This window comes from Neolamprologus brichardi, chromosome 10 (genome assembly GCF_056152115.1).
Source record: "Neolamprologus brichardi isolate AB-2024 chromosome 10, ASM5615211v1, whole genome shotgun sequence".
Taxonomy (NCBI): domain Eukaryota; kingdom Metazoa; phylum Chordata; class Actinopteri; order Cichliformes; family Cichlidae; genus Neolamprologus; species Neolamprologus brichardi.
In genome coordinates, this window is record NC_142113.1 from 8,253,616 (window position 1) to 8,270,533 (window position 16,918).

At 41.7% G+C, this 16,918-nt stretch overlaps 1 protein-coding gene across 3 annotated transcripts in view; it reads left to right on the forward strand.

Moving 5' to 3' along the window:
* The window catches only part of srrm3 (serine/arginine repetitive matrix 3), a 111,851-nt gene that overhangs the window by 55,046 nt on the left and 39,887 nt on the right, over nt 1–16,918 (forward strand). For all 3 annotated transcript variants that reach the window (XM_006799582.3, XM_035911446.2, XM_006799583.3), the window contains one exon: nt 13,655–13,756. In XM_006799582.3, coding sequence (XP_006799645.2) covers nt 13,655–13,756 — 102 coding nt within the window. The remainder of the gene's footprint in view (nt 1–13,654; nt 13,757–16,918) is intronic.

Sequence of the window (16,918 nt, forward strand, 5' to 3'; positions counted from 1 at the left end):
AGCTGAAGGACAGCTACTGAGGATAGACAGAGGGGGTTACACACTTGCCATCTGTCAAGGTCTACTCATCTCCTGGCCTGGAGAAGATGTAATAGGTCCCAGTTTGAGAAAAGAGCCACGATGTCTACAGGAGTGGTGTAGTGGCATGCAGCAGCTTGGCAAATGATGACAGCACGCAAGGAGACAAGACATTCGCACTGACTCCACTGTGCTCATCTGACTGCACGGCCTCGGCTGGCACACGGTCGCACATGAAGGATGGCGACCACTCAGCTGAGTGTTAAAGCAAGCCCTGGATGGACTCAACTCATCTTGTTAAGCTATAATCAAAGGAGAATCCCATTTGGCAGCTTGGCTCAGCACAGCTACCCGTGCCTCTCCAATTTCTAATGTGCCTCTTTAAATGAGAGAGCGTGTGTGCAGGATTAAGGGATAGAGCGGGGGATGAAACACAGGGATAGAGAGGCAGAGCAATGCCAGGCATTAGACACAATTAAGATGGTGGCTGGAGTCTGTTTTCATTTGTAGTGGATTTAAGCCACGTCACCCTCGAATCCTGGTTTTGACTGAGGACGGGGTGAAGGATTAGGCTCAGGGGAAGGTTGGATGGCAGCGCCCCCCATCCCATTTCCCTAGCTTTGCCAGCACATGGCAAGACACTCCCCTTCTCCCTTTCCACACAGCCCCCTAGCTCCTCTCCGAAGATAAACCCAGGATAAATGGTCTGTCGTGAGTGATGGCCTCACCCCGGGAGCCAATTAGACAGGCTCAGCGAGTGCATTCATTTAGCTATCCAAGGCTTGTCAGCGTCTCGCATTTATTGGTACATTGAGTGCTCCATCACTGCATGGTGCATCGCCTTTTCATGTATATGAGATGGGCTAGAGGTTACATATATCATATATGTGACATATGTCTGGAAGAGCACAAGAGGCACGGTCTGTTAGAGTAGCTCCTGTAGGCGATAGAACATAACTTAAGCTCTATCAGCATCCCATCCGTCTCCCATCAAAGAATATTGATGTACTGAATATGTCAAACTAATGCGTAGTGTCTACTTCTAATCAGCTCTAGGTGCCACATAATAATACGCCTGGCTGAATGATTTTGATCACAGTGGCTGCTCTGTATGCAAGGGTCCAGACTCTATTTCAGGGGTGTTTTTCCATGCTAACCGAGGCATAATAATCATGCATGGTTTGAACTCCTGTGGTGTCTGAGCCTTTAATGAGCTCTCTTCACAGGCTTCACTCAGACTACATGGTCCCCCCCCCCCCACCCCCCCCACCCCCCCACCCCACACACACCCACCCAAAAAACCCACACAGGAGCTCCAAGCTCCATATATGTGTCAGTACATATGAAGGTTGAGAGACACCAAGATAAGAAAGTGAGTGCTAGGCTTGTGGATGCACCAAGATGCCGGTGCACAGCACTACGAGCCTTTTAAAAAGGAGACAAGAAATATGTCTTACTGCTTCGCCAAGCAGAAGCAATAATAGTTGCGCTTGTGTATTGAAAAATGAATATCTGTTTTAAAGTCAAGTAGAGAGGTCTGGTCCAACATAAACAAAATAAGGAACAACACAGCGAAATTTGAGTATTATATGTTGATACAGGCATATAAGTGACCCAAAGCAGAACAGTAAGAAGAGGAAGCTTTATATTAGCTCAGAGCGAACTTGGAGCGTTTTGGCTGCTTCCATTGTGATGTAACATCTACAGTGACACTTTTTTAATTGCAAGAGATGTGAGCAGCCCGGATCTTATTAAGAGAGCTTCTCTCAGAGCCTTTGAGGCCAGAGCAAATAATTCTCTCTCTCTGCTCTGATGGAGCTTTTCCTGCAAGCCAAAGCCTGCGTCATAAGACACAAGACGATAAGTGTGTGTCCTGGAAGACCAAAAAAAAAAAAAAAAACACTGGATAGGAAAACATCTCAGGATGAATGGCCCATTTTATAAATTGTAACAAGAGGGGCTCTCAAGGCAATAAAGAAGGTCTGTGCTAGACAAAACAACTTCAAAACCTGTTGTTGTAGAAAGTCTTAGAGAAGATGAGCAATCAGAAATGGTGGATTGTGCTGCTCCAGCCATTGAGCTGCTTACATTGTGGAGGAGGTGAAGAGGGCAGCTTTATAAAGTGGGAAAAAGGTGTACTTGTTCTTTGCTGCCCATTCTCTCTGGTTTATGTTAAATCTGTTATCTAACAGAAAATTTATAGCTGCAGAGAGCATCAATTTAAAAGCCTCTCTCCACTTGAGAGTTAAACTATTTCACTGTGGCACTCCGTAGGTCATTTTAATTCTACCCCTGAAATAGAAATGTGGGGGTGTTCAGGTTTGGCTTCCCATGTTCCCAGAGCCATTCAATCTTACTAACTTCACTGGCATCGCCTTTTTTTTCTGTACCTTTGCATCAGAATTGATGGCTGCAAAGTTTCATATGCATATAGCAGCACCTGGGGACGACTTATAGAGAAAAGCTCTTCAGATATCAAAGTCAGAGACATTGCCAGCAGTCAGGAATGAGAACACGGGCACTTCACGCAAAGGCACTCCTCATCAAATCAATGACTATCAGCATAAGGACAGTCTAGGGGCCAGAGCTATTCATTTTCCAGGAACGTGAGTTAATGAGTGAAATCTGTAAGTGCTCAGAGCTGTCTAATCACTCTAATCAAGTTCTTTAATCGTGGTGATTTTTTTATTGCTGGGTGGCGGACAGGCCCCTTGCTCTGATCGATGTCCTAGGGCTGCTCGATTATGGTAAAAATGATAATCACGATTATCTTCACTGAAATTGAGATCTCGATTATTTGACGATATTTATTTAACGATAACAATGTATTGAATAATGACTTTAAAGATTGTCAAAAAATAATATAAAATAGTGTGCAAATACTGATAACAGTGCAAATGTTTGCAATATAAAAAATAAATGAAAAATGTAAACATCTATGTTTAGTGAACTTTGCAGTGTTGCTCTGTGGTGCAGCTACGACACTGTAGCAAAGTTTACACACTATATCTACTTGATCTACGTCTGACTCCGCGAACCCATAATGTTTCCACACCACTGAAGTTTTTTTTACCTCTCTTTTCAACCAACAGCAGTCACTCTCCTCTCCAAATAACTTCTGCTTAGCTTTCCGAGCTTCCCTCGGGTCCTCTTAATTGTTGTGACACGTGTTCGAAATGCAGAGAGGTGCGCTCGATTTGCCACACGGAGCAGCGCGAGAGTAAAGCACGGGGGAGGGGCTAATAATCGGCTCAGTCATTTTTAATGATCGTTGAAAGCCCAGATCGTAATCGTGATTAAAATGCGATTAATTGAGCAGCCCTACGATGTCCCCTGTCTTTTTCCGCCCAAATCACTGGAAGTTTGCATGCCATAGGCCAGTGGTTCCCAAAACTTTTTTTGCCAGGCCCCCTTTGTTTTACAAGAAAAATGTTTGCGCCCCCCCCCCCCCCCCCCCCCGCGTGCGCGCACACATGCACGCCCAAACACATCCTTTAACCACACGCACCCATATTTTGCTCCACTGCGGTTTATTTCACACCTCAAACATTTAGTAAACAATTAAGTAAATACAATTAATCTGCAATAAATTACAGGTAGTAAGAAGATAAACTACTAACTCTTACGCTATGTCCACACCTACACGGGTATTTTTGAAAACGCAGCTGTTTCTATGGTTTGGACCTTTCGTCCACATGTTAACGGCGTTTCGAATCACAGAAAACTGAGATTTTTTAAAACTCCTTTTTTACGTGTACGTGTGGACAAGGAATACAGAGTTTGTCAGGCAACGTCAAAGATATGTGCCTTTTTTCACGTCACGCTGTGCGCCACGTTATTGTTTACATGAGAAGAATTGCAGAATGGCAAATATTCAGATTAACAGTGACAGTATTTTGTCTCTATCTTCAGGTTTTACACGCTTACATACACACACGCAGATAATGTCCCTCCATTTAGAAAGGCAGAGGCATCACGTTGTAATTATGTTACGTGTAGTTGTTTTTTTCCTGTGTAATAATATTCAACATTGCTATCAATACATTTTTCAAAAAATGCCTCTCTGTGCAAAATGGGTTTAAAAACATAAACAACTGTGGGGTACTGTTTGTACGTGATTTGAACCGGCGGAACAAATCGTGGCAGGATCAGCCTGATATTATTTTTATCCCGCTTTAACTTTACAGTATAAAGAGCTAACATCTCCAAAATGTCAGGAGTAGTTAGTTATTATAACAAGTGTTTGTGAACTAAAAATCAAGAATGTGGGATACTGTTTGTCCGTGATTGGAAGAGCCCAGTGTGTGCTCCCGACGAAGGGAAAACCAATTATGCAGGGGAGACCTACCTGACACATGTGCAGGTGAAGTCAAAGGGAAGATATGCTTCACCATATTTTCTAGTCTTTGGCTTAGAATGAAGTTGGTTTGGAAACATATTCAGCGATGCTTCATCTCCTGCTTTGCGTTTGTGTGGGAGCCCTGTCAAAAACCGTTTTTTTTTGTTTTGTTTTTTCCTTTTCATACCACGCCCCCCCCCCCGCAATGGCTCTGCAGGGGGGGCGGGTCCCACACTTTGGGAAGGTCTGCCATAGGCAGTGGGCCTTCACTAAATGGCCTTCGTTTGCATCAACTTGGCTAACTGGCTCCTGGACAGTCTCACCTCATATTCATATATGCAGAGAGATGAAAATACACAAGCGACATGCTCAGTTAAACAGTCATTTGAATTCAGTGTTGCTCAGCCTGGCTGGGAGTGACCAGCCGTTGCTTAGCACTGTGTCAGAACAGATGGTGTGCGAGGAAGAAATCAGCTACACCTTTACAGCTGCAAGAAGGGCTAATTGTGTGTAGAGAGAAGGAATGTGTTGTTTCAGTCTGCTTAATCTAAAGCAGTGGTTCTTAACCTGGGTTCGATCGAACCCTAGGGGTTCGGTGAGTCTGTCTCAGGGGTTCGGCAGAGCCTCCACCATGACATGCACGGCTCATTTTGTGCACCAATAAAAAACATATCTATGTCTTGAATTTGAAAAAAATCATATTTTATTTTTCACTAAAGAGGGGTTCAGTGAATGCGCATATGAAACTGGTGGGGTTCGGTACCACCAACAAGGTTAAGAACCACTGATCTAAAGGCTTTTGACAAACATCTACACTGGAAGTCCCAGGCTTTTCTAACCCAAGTCAGCCAAGTGGAAGCTAAATTGGCTAGTCTTTTAGCATCAATTCATATGTAAATTAGGTTGTTACCTGAGAAGTGGGGGTGTGTGAATGATTGCTGATTTCTAACTGCCAACTGCCTCTTTGTTTGTGTGTGGGGGTGGGGAGCTGCTAAAAGCTGTGAACTTCCTTTTGTGTTGAGGTGGATGCAATTGTCATCTTGCGGGGGTTTACTAGGGTTCCATCACTACATGACTGCTGGTCAGCAAACCTGGGAAACCCACAGTATAACCCTAACCCTGCAGTATATTGCAAGTAAACCTGACAAGTTTGGGATCAAGTTTTGGGTGGCTAGCGACCTAAAATCCAAGTACATTTGCAATGTCTTCCCATATCTTGGCAAGGGAAGTACATTTGCAAGAGAGTTGGCTAACTCTCATATGGCTGGGAAGAAGGCAAGAAAAGAACAGTTGCTTTGGACACAACCCTCCACACCTAGCCCTGGAAAAAGAGCCATATGTCAGGTCAAACACAAATGCAAAAACAATCATGCCACTGTGCGATGTGTTCACTGCTACAGATACACATGTGGTAAATGCAGACTACAGATACCATGGCATTGCCAGGATAGTGAGTGATTGCTGAAAATGTTGAAATGTACTCACTCACTTTTTATTATTATTTGTAAATATTAGGGGTGCAACGATACTCGTATCGATATTGAACCGTTCGATACAGTGCTTTCGGTTCAGTACGCATATGTATCGAACAATACAAAATTTTTAATTTATTTTATCAACTTTTCTTCTGACGATGCTGTCTGTGTTGAGCGCTCAGTGGATCTGCGCTCGACAGTGCAGCCTAGGGGAGTAGTCGACAAAAGTAAAACAGTATGTTGGATGTGCCACGCAATGCTCAATTACATTGGTGGGAACTAGTGTGTTAGCAGGTTAGCTCGTTAACGTGTTGGCCGTCCAGCCCCACGCACAGGGTGATCTGCGGTAGCTCGTTAACAGAGATTTGCCGTGTTGTGGCGTTAACGTCATTTCAGATTAACGCTGACAGCACTAGTGGGAACACAACGAATATGACTGCACATTTACTCCGACATCATCCTAGTGCAAAGACAAGTGGAAGCAGACAAAAACAACAAGCACACATGCTACAAACTTTACCCGAGTCATTTAGACAGCCGTTAGCACATGATTCTCCTTATGGGGACCTGATATGTTTAACCACTTAAGCCCCACGCCCCAGTACAGGGCAAAAAGGAGGAAATCACGTCATATAAACCATTTCTACAACCACCAAACACACCGAAAACAAGCGTGATTAAACGAGCAGTTACGTAAATGCGCAGAAGTCCGCTAAACAAACAAAACCGAACCAGAAATTCTTCAGACTTCGTGTAACCGGCTAAAGATGGGCTGGTTAGCTTCCAGAGCTATCACTGACTCCACACACCAAGTTTCACCATGATCAGACTAAAATTCACTGAATAGCCACAAAAGAAGACCACAAAAAACACACAGCGGCGCAAATACGCTAAGACAGAAATTGGCTTACCGTCCTGATTTCCTCTGTTATTTTCGCCGGTAGCCGGTAGCCACGTGATTAACAGTAGTTGCCATGCCTACCTAGCCGCATCAGAGCAGTTTTCCGTCAACAACCTCCATTTTAGACCCACCTACAGACACGTGACTGAACAGACGCCACATGCAGTAAATTTGGGCCCACGTGGGTTTTGGCATCACAGCGTCTGATTGGTTGAAGTGACGTGAACATGGCATCGTCACTGTGAATCTATTGGCTCAAACATTAAAAAAAGGTGTCAATCACGCAAATTGACCAAAAGAAACCAAAGTTACAGCCCCTCGGAGTTTAAAGGGCCAGAGGCCAATCAAACGCTCTATATGCGCTGCAGAAAAGGGCCGTTGCCATGTAAATGTGTGGTTAATTCTTCAAAAATATATTTTTAAAAAAAGCATGTTTAGGCCTGTTAATAAAATTTATTAATTTCTGCTCTTTAATACCTAAAAAAAATCAACTGGCATGGTGTCCATTTGTGTGCCAAAATTGGACATTTTTGTACAACGTCTGGATATTCATGTATTGACAGCGCTGTAATTTTTCACTGTTTCACTTTAGAAACATAAATCTTTGCATAGATGATGTTTATATGTTGGTTACTGGATTTCTGGAACCAAATGTGATCTGAGGCATATTTTTCAAAAGGTTATATGCTAAAAATTAAAAAAAAAATTAGGTGAGGATAAAATCTACTTACTTTTTCTGTGTTCCAGTCTCAGTAACTTTGACACAGTAATATCTGATTCAATATTTACACCTCTGATGAAACATCCCAAGTGTTAGCTTTATTTTGATACCAAGATTGTAAGGACAGAGTTTGTAATTGCAGAGAAATAATCAATTAAATTTGGGCATTACATTTTCGAGCAGGAAGCTCAGAAACCCCCTTGGGGCTTAAGAGGTTAATATGCTGCTGAGAATATACCCCAGAAGAAGTGTATAGTATAGCTTTTATTTTGGAAAGAGCCATTTCTCTGTAATAAACTCTCTTTTCCAAAGATGAGTGATTCCTCAATCAGATATGATTTTTTTTTATTACTTTGTTGTTTCAGCAACATTAAATTTAAAAACTGTACTTTTGAGTTAAAATATATATTTATAATTTTAATAAATGACAAATTAAAAAAAGCATGAACATTTTTTGCACCCCTAGTAAATATGTGTACAAATGGTTGTTTTTTGTTTTTTGTTTTTTTGTACTGTTTTTATCAATAAATTTCAGCAACAAAGGAAATACACCCATGTGTGTTGATTGCTCGCTAAGATGGCAAACTGAAACACAAGTTTCCTTGTGGCCCAGGAAACTAACCACTCCAAGTGGCTCAGCATGGCCCCACCTTATTTACATAACAAAAGCAGCAGTTCACAGTTCAGTTCAGTTCAGTTCAGGATATTAGCTAAAAGCCTACCAGACATTTGGCTGGTAGGCGGGTTTTAAAGGTAGAAAAGCCAAATGGCTGCTCTCTGGAACTCTAGTAGTAAGTAGCCGTTTACACTGATTGATCTGAGCTCACAATAGATTTTTGTCTGTCTCTTGAAATGCAGCACAGAAGTCTGGTAATTTAAAAAGGAGTTTTTAACTTCTTTCTTTAAGCGCCCACCACTCACTAGTTTCCAGGAGGGATTCGGGTGCTGTGTGATTCAGGTGCTGTCTGAGATTCTGCAAGCCCCTACTTCTAAAATCTCAGGCTCTTTGTTAAAGCATCACCACTGCTGTGTACACACTCTCAGACTTTGGTTCGTAAGCTAGACTGATCAAACATTGCCTTTGCTGTGCTTCATACTGTGAAGCTGCACTGAGCTTCAGAATAGAGCAATTCAGCAGGAGGAAAGAGAAGGTGGGGGAGGGGCAGAGAGGGAAGCAGAGGGTCTGCAGGTTTTTCATTTCTTTATATTTTACTAGAAAAATTGGAAATAGGTTAAACAATTTATTGAAACATGCAAACATAAATGGAATTACATAGTATGTACAGTTGTGAGAAGTTATCCAGTCAAATCCTCATACTTTTTTCTGTTTCCTGTTTATGGGCTCAAATGCAATTTCAAAAAAAGACCTGCTCCTTGGTAGCAAAATATAAAGAAATATAAGGTGGGTCAAGACTTTTGCACAGTAATGTATGTCATTAAGCACTTCAGCTCGATGAGTTCAAACTATTATTTTATTGCTTGAGCTAAGGTACCTGAGTAGCATCAGTAGCATCATCACCAATATGATCAGCACAATATGAAGGAGAATGGCTTACTTTGGCTGTGGCCTCTTTTTGGGCCAGCACACATTCACTCTCCCCACCACGCTTATACACTCTTCTTCAATCTGCAGCAGACAGCTGGGAGAACACTGGGACTGCTGTAGAGTTGTCACGTAGTGGCTAATGTATGGTGATGGATCCGGAGCCATGAATGGAAAGCCATGAATATAAACTGTATGTTTGTGGCCTCCATTGTGCTGAGTTGACAGCTGCTGGGTTGACAGATTGCCGTACAGCAGGACCTGATGGCGCTGTCACACCGGCTGGCTTCTTCTCTGCTGGGCCATCTTCCAGCTATTTCAGCTCTCCATCGCACTTTTCCTAATCTCATTCTCCGCACCATCAGGGCACTGATAGCAAGTGGCTCAGAATACATGGTGTTGGCAGCTATATTTAATCTGAGAACGCAAACACTCATCTGATTAATGCTGTTTCCACGCTGAAATGAGCCACTGAATCCTTTTACAATCCAGCTTGGGAAAATGGTTCTGCCACAAGATGCATTTGAGGCAAAGATGAACCTATTTCTGTTACTGAGGTCCATATCTGTAAAAAAAAAAAAAAAAAATTCTAATGGAAGACCTGAGGACAGCAGAGAATGTTAATACTTTTAAACTTAAAGCGCTATCTTTACCATTTTACTTCGGCTCACACCTTTTAGGTGTTTTTTTTACCCTGTTTTATTTATATATTGTGCTTTGTTATCTTATGTCTTCAGTTATACATTAACAGTCTATATACAGTGACAAATACCACTGGATTGCATTCAGCTTCAAAAAAAAAAGAAAGAAGAAATATTACCTATTTTATTCTGTGATTTCTGTGTGGATTAATGAATGCATGCAACTGCAGAAAGTCGTAAGTCATACCACAGTTTGTACCGTCCCTTTATTGTATCAGCCAATATCAGTGTTCAAACTTACAAAAATTTCTGATATATTGGCATGCTGAAACTTTACGAAAGCTCCTTTGAAATTTTATTTTTAGACTGAAAGCTGTTAGACTGATCTAACAGCTTTCATTGGTGCAAATTATGATTTTTGTAAACTCCTGCATAAGGGGTGGTATTATGTTTTTGAAATGCGCTTATTTGCTTTCTTGCACACAAACATGAGAAGAATGATAAAATATCAATATGTTGCATACAAAGATAGTAGGGGTGCAACGATACACAAAATTCACGGTTCGGTTCGGTTCGATATTTTTTCGATACAAAAAAAATGTTCATGCTTTTTTAATTTGTCATTTATTAAAATTATAAATATATATTTTAACTCAAAAGTACAGTTTTTAAATTTAATGTTGCTGAAACAAAGTAAAAAAAATTCATATCTGATTGAGGAATCACTCATCTTTGGAAAAGAGAGTTTATTACAGAGAAATGGCTCTTTCCAAAATAAAAGCTATACTATACACTTCTTCTGGGGTATATTCTCAGCAGCATATTAACCTCTTAATATGGGGGTTTCTGAGCTTCCTGCTCGAAAATGTAATGCCCAAATTTAATTGATTATTTCTCTGCAATTACAAACTCTGTCCTTACAATCTTGGTATCAAGATTTTGTCCATGACAGCTTACCTTCAGGGTCATACTTCACATGAAAACCAAAATAGTTCCAAACGCCACATCTGAATGAGGGTGGGGGAGGTTCAATTTGCCATGTTGCAACCTTCTGTCTTGCTAGCTTGCCCTGCGCTCAGTGAATCTGCCTACTCCGCCTAGGCTGCACTGTCGAGCGCAGATCCACTGAGCGCTCAACACAGACAGCATCTTCAGAAGAAAAGTTGATAAAATAAATCAAAAATTTTGTATTGTTCGATATATATGTGTACCGAACCGAAAGCACTGTATCAAACGGTTCAATATCGATATGAGTATCGTTGCACCCCTAAAAGATAGGTAGGCCAACAATGTTGGCATCATCCATCCATCCATCGATCCATCTTTTTCCGCTTCATCCGGGGCCGGGTCGCGGGGGCAGCAGCCTAAGCAGAGAAGCCCAGACCTCCCTCTCCCTACCCACCTCCTCTAGCCTATCCGGGGGAACACCAAGCCGTTCCCAGGACAGCCGAGAGATATAATCTCTCCAGCGTGTCCTGGGTCTGCCCCGGGGCCTCCTCCCAGTGGGACATGCCCAGAACACCTCGCCCAGGAGGCATCCTTGTCAGATGCCCGAACCACCTCAGCTGGCTCTTTTCGATTTGGCATCATTACTAAAATAAATATTGTATTACACATTACCCGTTACTTTTCTTAAAACTAATGCACTACGTTACTTAATTACTCACTGGAGAAAAAACCTTAGGAATGGCCTGAGGCACATTGTCGTCTTAGTTTCCTAATGAGGATACATATATGAAGGTTTCAAGCCTGACTGCTCATCACTGCTTCTGTTACCTGTTGAAGTTCAGGCTCGTTTTGGCATCTACAGCTATATGATCACCTGTGCAGATGATTGCAAAGAGCCAAAACTCTGATGCCAGCATAATGCTATTGTTTCTGTACTGGGCGTAGTTTCTGTGCTACCATCTCTCTCTCATCCTTTCATACAATAAAGTAAAAGTAATGTCCATATTTCCACTCCACAGTGACTTCCTAAGGCTGTTTAGGGACGTGGCTGCTTTGATTTCCTGTGCCATCACAGGAGGTTGAAACTGATTACTGGTAGGCTTCACTTATTCTAATTGAAATCAATTAATCTATTGATTTCTATTGAGCTGCCTCCATCCTCAAAGACCCCACATACCCTCAACACGGACTGTTCACACTTCTGCCCTCAAGATGAAGGTTTAGAAGTGTGAAATCCAGAACGTCCCGGCTCAACAACTCCTTCTTCCCCACTGCTATCAGACTCTTGAACAGCTGACCTACCACATTTGCAATTTGCACATACCTCACTTGTCTTTACTTACTTATTTTTGTAATTATTTATTTATCTTTCATTATTTTTATGCTTTTTTTTTTTTTAAATCTTTTTTTTTTATCTTAATGTCTTGTCTTATTTTATCCTTATTTATCTTGTTGCTTCAACCCTACCCAACTTGGCATTTGTGTATGGACAGCAAAGGAAGAATTTCATTGCACAGAGAAATGCTATTTCTTCTGTACACATTACAATAAACACTTTGAATCTTGAATCTTTGAATCTATTATCTTTGTGCTGCTGGTGCCTTTTGGAGCATTTTATCTTACAAATAATATGGCTTGCAGTGTGGTACAGACCATCTGCAGGAAGGTTGTCCTTTAGTTTTCAGGAGTATTTTATTAGTCTGTTACTTAGCACTAATAGGCCGATCACCAAATATGAAAACACCACACACCAGTAGGTTTAGATTCAAAGACACAATGAATGCAGTTTTACGGTCAAGACAGGTATCTGTGTTTTTAGCTGTGTGGTAAATCTCGCTGGATTTCTGTGTGAGCACAGTGCTGGATCTCTTTCATTGTTCAATGTGACATAAACATTATAGTTGCTTATTAATACCAGTGGGTCCCAGTCAGTCTTCCTCTGTGATGTTTGGCTCTTGGCCACCATTTCACAGCTTTATTAATTCTCTCCCTTTTCCCTCCCACCTCCAGCCTTCTCTCTGGCTCTATAACTCATTACAGCTCATTACCACAGCCCAAGCTGAACTTGGAGATGGTTTAGAAGTTGGTGTGAATTTACCGGGAGATGGGTTTCGGCGCGCAGTGAAATTAAGAAGCCATGTCCTGTCAAGCACATGTTCTTGCACGGCTGAACTATGAGTATCTGTAGATTAAAACGGGACTTGTTCAGACAGGCTAGTTGAATTATTACTGTCTTCACCTTAGAGCTGTCACTGCTCCTAAAGGAGGCAGCCTGTAGTGCTACTGTGGCTGCTGCTTGTGAAATTTACAGACTGGGAGGATGTAGCCTAAAGCTGTATGCATAAACAGTTTTGCCTTTCTGATTTACTCTGTGCATTTCGTATTGTTACATTCACAATGAAATTAGGGCGTCATTACAGCACTGATCATTTTGCTCCTCTTCTTTTGCCCCTACTAACAGCCACAGCCATCTAAAAAAAAAAAAAAAGCCAAATATGTTAGATTAAAAAATATGAATACAAATCTACAATATGACCGAGACAGTAATTGATTTTTCTGTGCCTCTGCAGAGATCCTCATTATTCTGTCTGTGTCAGCTGATAGAGAGCTCCACAAGCTGCTTGCAGTTACTCTCAGCTCAGTTGCGAGTCACGGTGCTCACTTGCAGAATAAAACATGCAGTACCGGCTCGCCTGGGACCAGAGAGGTTGACAGTGAATCATCAGAATGTGCATCATTTGGCTGAGTGTAATTTTTGGTCAGGATGCGGTCAGAAGACAGCCTTTGCCATTTTTTCTGACTCTGTGTGATAGCGGGGCACGACACGCCTCCTACGCGAGCTTCTGGCAGTTATGAAAGATAACAGTTAGTTTTGCCAGTTCCTCTGCTGCAATCGGTGCTGTTATTAAAGGCGGCCGTGTCAGTGTTCACAGGCCTTCACATAGACTCTAGTTAACACTGAGAAGAATTCAGATTCATCCTTGTTCGCTGACTGCTGAACCCGCTAGTAAAGCTGTGGATTACTGATGAACATGTGTCTGTTAACTGTTGTGTTTTCTTATCCTCAGGTACACAGAAGAAGAAATCCGACAGAAAGTAAGCACATTCAGACAAATGCTGATGGACAAAGAAGGCGTTATTACCAGAGAAGGCTCCCACACACAACCAATGTAAGTTATGTCGTCAGCTTTGATATCTGTGACATGTGCATTAGAAAATCTACCACTGAAGGTCAGATTTCCTAGTGGTGCACTCTAGTTTAAAATCATCAGTCAGCTGCATCTGCATTTATAACCACCGATAAATGCAAATGTAAAAAGTAAGGAAGAGAAGGGAGAAGCCATGGTATGAGTGTTGATGTTACACAGTTGGACCACTATGTGAATTTGGTCACCACTTTTGAGTAGTGACCGTAAGAACGATACCTAAGATGCAAACGACAGAAATGAGCTTTCTCTGAAAGGTAGCTGGCCTCTCTCTGAGAGATTGAGTGAGTTCAGTCATTCAAGAGGGGCTCAGAGTAGAGGCCCTACTCCTCCACATTTAATGGACCCAGTTCAGGTGGTTCAGATATCTGACAAGAATGATGCCTCTTGGGCGTCTCCTGGGTGAGGTGTCTGGGGGCGCATAGACCCAGGACCAGAAGCACTTCAGTGTTCCCTGGATAAGCAGGAGGCAGTGGCTGGGCAGAGGGAGGATTAGGCTTTTCTGCTTAGGCTGCTGCCCCCACAACCCGGCTCTGGATAAGTGGAAGAAAGTGGATGGATAAATGGCCTGAGGGCAGTCTGCAACTACACTGCTGGCAACATCTTGTTTGGAATGGCACAAGCACAACAACCTGCAGAGTCAGGCAGAGCATAAATGGGTAACTTGTTGTGCCAATTTTTGCAACATTATCATATTATCTTAGTAAAGAATCATAAGTGCAGTAACTACACCTAACAAATGTTAAACCCGTTTATGCTTTATGTGTGACAGAAAAAAAATGGTATTGGTCTTCAAAATCCCAAAAATGAAGCCCAGTGATGCCCTAACTGTTCATGTCTGGCACTACCTAAAATCCTCTTCTAGTGTTTATTAAATGGGATGTTTATTACAGAGACTCGACCCAAAAAACTCGACCTCCAAGACCCCCCACACACAGTACCCACCCAGTTCTGATAGATCTGTTTTGCTCCTCTCTCTGTAGAGAGACTTTGTACATTTTCATAAATTAGGCCACTGTCCGTAAATTATAAGCAGAATTTTCTCCTCTCATCAATTTTATGCAATTCTGGTTGCCTTGCATTGTAAATTTGCCCTTAAGCTATAAGTCTTTGTCTTTGTACAATAATGTTTAACAGCTACTTGTGCCAGTCGGGTCAGAGAAGAAGAGAGGAGAGGGGTGGATGTTTCTGCATAAAATTTATATATTTCATTGTTTTTTTCAGAGGATTGTCCATGCATAACCAAAGAATGTATTTATATTCTTTCACAGCCTATCTCACCTCCATTTTTTTGTTCTCGCAAACACATTGTTAGCAAAGTCATTAGGCATCATCCTTGATGATAAATTGATTAGAAAATGAATGCAGATGCTTCATAATAAATGAAACTACTATAACTAGGCAGCAATAAATAGCAAATGCTAACAGAAATTGATTTTAAAAGAGGTCATGAGAAATGGCCTGCAACTCAAATAATACCTTGAAGCTGTTGGTTCCAAAGAACGTGGACCGTAATTGCAAAAGTGCAATAACTTTTAATGGCTTTTGACTGGCACTGCCTTTCTGTGAATACACAGGGAATAGTTAAAACCCTGGTGCTTTGAAAATAATCAGTAGCATTTTAAAGTCTATTCCAAACTCTGCTGGAAGCCAATGAGGCGAAGATTGGCATGATAATTGTCAATTTGTTTAGTGCTAAGCCTCGTTCAAGCTTTAAGCGCAAGGTGGGAGGGAGAGTGCCTCTTCTGAGGCAAGCAAGGACGGAATTAAAGCAATCAAAATGAATGAATGTGTAAAAAGACTTTGTCCACGTCACAAAGACACAATCACAAAAACTGGAACCTTGAAATACGGGAAGAATGGCAACAGCAGGATGTGGGTGTGGAGGCGTTCCTGACTCAGTGTTCTGAACCTGTGAGTGATGGAGAGAGGCATGGTCGTGGTGGCAACCTGTCCTGCTGTCTCTGAACTAATGACTGTTAATGACGCTCATGCTTCCTGTCTCGCAGTTGCGACTAATGATTCTCCCTCCTCTGCATGTCAGCTGTTGTCTGACATTTAACTAAACCACAGTGAAATGAAGAAGAAGGCTAGGGAGGAGGAGTTACCCACAGCCGTGATGTACAGTAAGATGAATGAGATTAACCTTTATGGTCCAAAGATGGCAAACTATAAAGACACAGGAAACTCTGCATGCTTTGCTTTTCACATTAGTTCACTCTCAAGGGCACTTGTGAGTCAGGTCAATTTAGGATGTCTGTGCTCGCCTGAAATTCTGCAACATTCCCTCTACAAAGGCCTTGATGTGGAAAATTGAAGAAGCTTGTAATTTGCAGGGTTGTTATCCTCCCACTCTTCCTTATCCTTTTTGCTCACCCAGGATTTAAAAAAAAAAATGCACGCAAGCAGACCTCTGTGTGAAGTAAGTTGAAGTGAAATGCCTCTTTAGACATTAACATGCCTTAATTAATCTGTAGGTTGACCCCTATTGATACTAACTACTAATAAAAAGCAGATTAGAAATATGTTCTTTAATAAATATATTAAAGTTATAACGTTAATACAGTCACAGTGATAAACAGCCAGCACAGACTTGCTAGAGTAGTATACATAACTTTTCCTGTGTCCTGTGTTAAACATGTGTCCTGTGTCCTCTCCATTAACGACATCTGCCTCTGTCCTTCCTAGTCAATATGCGTTATAAAAGGGAGAAAAAGAAAAAAGCTACATTTTGCAGAATATTCAATCATTTTAACCTTGTTATTTTAGACTGAAGTTATAACCACAGCCTATGAGTTAGGAGGCATCTAATGCTTCTTTTTGTTGAATTTTGGTGGAGCTGCTACCACTGAAGCCCAGTGATGCCCTAACTATTCATGTCTGCTATTATAAAACTATTATTGGGGCTAACCAATAGAAGTACACCACTCAAAGCCTCCAGTGTTAATCATGAACAATTAGCAGATCAAATCAGCTAACAGATTTGAGATTATGTGACTAGCTTATAGCTGAGCTGTGATATGCAAACTGTTGCAAAGTTTACAGCAAACTTTTTGGCCATTTTTTGTAACAGCATGCAGTCACAATGGTGACTTCTTTGACACGGTCTGTAAAAGGCTTTGCAGA